At 36.3% G+C, this 5,191-nt stretch overlaps 1 protein-coding gene across 1 annotated transcript; it reads right to left on the reverse strand.

Moving 5' to 3' along the window:
- Nucleotides 1-1,444: 1,444 nt before the first annotated feature.
- On the reverse strand, nt 1,445-4,146 carry LOC116104987 (PI-PLC X domain-containing protein At5g67130-like). The gene is given in 8 exon segments (XM_031391411.1): nt 1,445-1,489; nt 2,543-2,629; nt 2,682-2,935; nt 3,024-3,327; nt 3,404-3,502; nt 3,583-3,720; nt 3,813-3,935; nt 4,054-4,146. Coding segments are annotated over 8 exon segments (1,143 nt in total).
- Between the last annotated feature and the right edge of the window lie 1,045 nt (nt 4,147-5,191).

A 5,191-nucleotide genomic window follows, 5' to 3' on the forward strand; every position in this document is an offset into this window, starting at 1 on the left:
TTAATCTTATATCAATTGGCCCCACAAAGTTTCTTCAAACTTTATAGATATTTTGATTTCAACCAATAGATATTTTCTTTCCACCCTGACGTTTAGTGGAAGGACAATCGAACCCCTCAGGTTTTGGAAACTAACACTGTCGCCTCTCAAGTTAATGGCTATGTAAATAAGTTATTGGTCAAGAATGTAATCGTATTATCGTAGCGCTCAACTATGAAACAACTGGAAATGAATGTCCAACAACAACAACAAGAGCTTTCCCAACTAATGTTAGCATTGGCAAACTATCCACTATTGTAGAACCTCTTTTTTCGGTGGCTTCGCCTCTCAAAGAAAGTGCATGTTTTGAAAATAATTTCTAGAAGAAGATGGTATCTCTACGATATTTTGTTTTTTATTTTCTCGTAAGACTATAAAAAACCATGTCAAAGTTAAATAATCTACTAAAACTATGAAGATAGTATTGTCACCTCCAAATGTTAATAATCCACTAAACCTCGAGCATGATTATGTAAATGAGTGATTGGTCGATGATGATCAAAGTTAAACAAATATCATCGAAAAGGTAACATTGAGGGTCCCAGTGTTTCTTCTACAAAACCTGAGGGATGGCAAGGTAAATACCCATGTGAACTAGTAGCTAAAGTGGGGCAAAAACAATTAAAACAAAAGGTTAAACAATTGAGAAAATAATCTACCAAAACTATGAAGGTAGCATTGTCGCCTCCAATGTTAATAATCCACTAAACCTNTTTTTTTTTTTTTTTTCGTGATCGAGAGTGTCTGAATCAGTTTGCACATACCTCAATTAATCTTTTGAGTCCAGAAGTGAATGATTGATAAATCCCCTCAGTGGTCACCCCTATTAGTGCTTGAGAAGACTTGAACTCAAGAACTCATGTTAAACCATTTTGTTCTTTTATCATCAGACCACCCAGTGGTGGTTAGCAACCATCATCTTTCTATCTAACACTATATGCCCAACTTAACTTTTGCAATCCCAAATTTATAAATTAATGTTCATTTATTATTTGCCATGTCCATGTAATTTAAAATTTTTGGATTATTTGAAAATTGGTTATTAGGCAAATTACCATAATACCATTCACCATATATACTACACTAGCCGCAGCTCGCTAGAGCAAGGGTAGAGATATCAAATGGGTCGAGTATGACAATATAATATAAAGATATATGTAGTTTTTTTATAATAGCATAAAATTTGTACCATATACTTACAGGATGTGACACACCATATCTAATGTTTTATTTACCAAAGAATATGTGATGAAATTTAATTTGTCCATTTTATTGGCAAGCTTGGTGTTGGTGAAGCTATTAATAACAAATCACCGGTCAATCTCCCAATCCATTATATATTCAACATAATAGATCAACACGTACTCTAGAGTTAAGGCGGGTATTTTCAATTTCTAAAACAGTTTTAAGTTTTAACTACATAAAGCTGCCCATCTCGTCCTGATCCTGGCTGCAAGAAGAAAAACCTTTATGAATAATCAAATATTTATGGGCTTAAAAATCAAGTTTAAACTAGTGATGATGGGCCAATTTCAAACATTATTTGGTTACACTGCAAGCCCATTCTCTATGATTTGGGCTACACAAACAGTCCTTACATGCAATACTCGAAAAGTAATGGGTGCGTTTGGTTTATTATTTTGGATAGGATTTTGAGGATAGTATTCGATAATTGAATATGGGAGTATTACGAGATAAAATTTAAAAATTTATAAAAAAACCTCCTAAGTTTGCTAATTTAATAAATACCCCAACATGTAAAATGACAAAAATACCCCCACCACCTGCAGTGCCAGATTCTGGCCACCACCACCGGAATCTGGCCGAAAAATCGCGTTACGACACAGACCGGTCGGATCTGTGTCGTAACGCATTGTTATGGCCTTTTCCCGTCAAATCCACCACAGATCTGGCCGGAAAAAGCCAAATCTACGGCCTGCAGTGGCCGTCGACGGTCAGAAAAGGCCAAAACGACGGCCAAAGATATGGCTGTCGTTTTCGATCAACGATGGCCATTTCTTTGGCCGTCGCTGATGGCCAGATCTAGCTTTTTCCGGCTAGATCTACTGTGGATCTGGCTGGAAAAGGCCAAATTGGTGAATTACCATCCAGTTTCGGTCGGTAATTCACCGTTGTAGCAGATTAATTAATTCTTGAAGTTCTTTGAGTACTCTACAAACCCAAAGAACCAAGTAAGTCATAAAGTCGTAGGCTGTCCCAAAATTTGAATCCAAGAAGTCAATGAAAGAAGTAAATCTACTTGACAACCATACCGACCGCCTTGAGGTAAAAGTATAATGTTTTAGAAAAATGAAGAGTTGTATTTGCAACAAAAGACTTCTTTGAATGACAATGAAAAGGTTTTACTTTATCGAACTTGTTAAAAACCCCTTTGGAAGCCTAAAACGTTAATAGGGGTAAAACAGTTCAGTAGGATGATGTTTAAAGGATTTATCCTTTTGCAGATACTAGGCGATCAGTCTACTTTAAATATTCATCTTACCTCACATGAATGCACATCGTCAGAGCCGCACAATAGCTCCCCATTCATTGTGTCTACAGCTTCAAATGCTCCTCCTCCGTTACTCCTCTGCATATTATTAATATTTGATCAAATCTTAATCTCTGTTTATTAAATAAACCTTTAAAGATGAAAAATGTTACATACTCTATAATATATAGTCCACGGCAACAAAGTTTGCCCACCGATTTCCAGCCGCACCATAACATGTGTGAAGCATATTAATCAAGTCCTCTGAATTTTCTCTGCAACTTAATTGCTTAACAGGAACTGATCCAAAGTGATTTACAAACACCAAAGATTTGGTTTTGTCATCGAGCTTCGCTGACTCTGCACGATTACTACAATTCCCAGGATACATTCCATTATTCCCATCTGCAAATTGTTATTAAATAGATTTCATTACTTTTACCATAAAAGAGAATGTAATTGACACAGAATTTTCTGACATTTTCATGTTTACATTGATTTTCAACCATGTAGTTCCATTGATAAGCTATTCCTTCACTTTCTTGCTTAGACTTTTTTGAAGTGAAGACAACAAGTCTTTGATTACTGGCAACCATGTCTTGAACTAGTGGCCAATCTTGGCCATTTTGAGGCATATTTGAGACAGGAAACCAGTACTTCATCAAACCCGATTCATTAAAAACTTTGGTCAATCCATTTGGGGTTTCAACATAGTCCTCTAAAATCAGTGTTACGATCTCTGATGGATTTGAAGACAAGAAGGTTTCTATCTCCTTAAAAGTATCCCTGGCAGGTTCCTATTAAGCAAACACATTATAATTAACACAATTAAATTAAAATAATCTTGACTAGGAAATTAAAAACATCACTTACAAATGCAGTAATTTCGTGGCATTTTCCCTTGAAAGAGTGGCACAACCATATGTCCCCTTGAAAGTCATATGTGTCCAACATCAAGGCTCGAACACCATTCTGCAGCTCGGATAAATTTCAATCCAATTCAATGGAGTATACATAATCTGTAAATGAAGTAATCTACAGAGAAGACTCACATTAAGCTGTTGTGTTATGTTGTCTTCTTGATTTGTAAATGTAAGTCTAGGAACTCCCGTGCGGGGTGGCTCTCCGCTAATGGCAAAAGAATTGTGGGTTGTCAAGAATGCATATTTGTTGAATGGCAAAGAGTTGTTCTGCAACAAAAGAAGTAAAATATGGCAAATTCAAACCATCAACATGAAAATATTATAATTGTATCAATAAATCACCTATATATATAATTTACCACAAGCTTAAATTGATCTGTAACAGTTGATCTAACGCATCTTGAACCCTCAAATTCTAAAGAACATGAAAAACAAAAGAGTCCAGCCTCGCAGTCTCCATCCGACGAGCATTTATCTCGTAGCTACAATCACAAACAGTCTATCACACTCAAATCACAAAACTCATACAGAAAAAGCAAATGGCAAAGAGTTGATCATCTTCTTTTTAAAAAAAAAAAAAAAAGAAAGAAAGCATCAGACCCTGCATTGTCCATCAGAGCAAGCCGATGCAGTATCAGTAACACTGAAAAATACTGAAGTTAAAATTAAAAGAAAAGTTTTCAGATACGCCATTGGGTTAAGGAAGGCGTTACAGAAAGCTTTAAGCTGTGAAGGAGTTATGTTCATAAATAGGCATTGATATAATAATTTTGAATAATTTTATGGGGTATAGTTATTTAACCTAAGCATCCCTTAATTGGAAGGGTTGTAATTGTTTGGATTCCGTATTAGATATAAAAAAGAAATTTACAGGTGCCATGGAAATTCAAAAACACGTAACACATTGTGGCTTTGGCATTTTGGTTACGTCATTGTTACTATTTCTATACAGGAAACCAGGCAAGACGTCGACGTTGTCTTTATGACAGAATACAAGATTAATTATTGCCATAATAAAGATGAGCTAATTAAATGAGTTATAATCCTTGTCCATGGTTATCTCATTAAACGTTTATGTTATATAAAAGAGTAAACGACATTTTCGCACCCAAATAATGTAAACGACATTTTCCCACCTACAAAATTTTAAAATACCACTTTTCCACTCAAATGATACCTTTTAATGACACTTTTTCGTCGACCTTGCCAATTGTCGGTCGATTATGATATCTTTACGATCTCACACCACCACCATTCTCTTCCTCTATTATCACTCATCAAAACTAGACTTGATAAAACGGGCCCAAACCCGCGGGTCAGCCCATACCCAGGTAAAAAAATATAAGGCATGGGTTTAATATATTAGACCCGTTTAATTTTCACCTATACCCGGTCCAACCCCTTTTTTGACAGGTTACACGGGTAAACCTGCGGGTACCCCTTTTTTTTCAAAGTTGAACCCTAAGTCCCTAACCCACTAACGCCACCCAACTCTAAAACAAACTTTCTCTTCTCTCTCGCCTCTGAATCTCTCATCATTGTCACTGATTCATTCTCTCATTCTCTCATCTCATCACTCTGTTCAGTGTTCACTTCAGTAGACTCTCATCACTCATCACTATCATCATCAATCATCACTTCAGTGTTCTCATCCGTGAACTGTGATCCCATTCCTAGACCCACCGTCCCCGATCGCCATCATTCATCCTCGTCGGCTCGTCATCTCCTTAGCTTCTCC

This window comes from Pistacia vera, unplaced genomic scaffold, assembly GCF_008641045.1.
Source record: "Pistacia vera cultivar Batoury unplaced genomic scaffold, PisVer_v2 Contig490, whole genome shotgun sequence".
Classification (NCBI taxonomy): domain Eukaryota; kingdom Viridiplantae; phylum Streptophyta; class Magnoliopsida; order Sapindales; family Anacardiaceae; genus Pistacia; species Pistacia vera.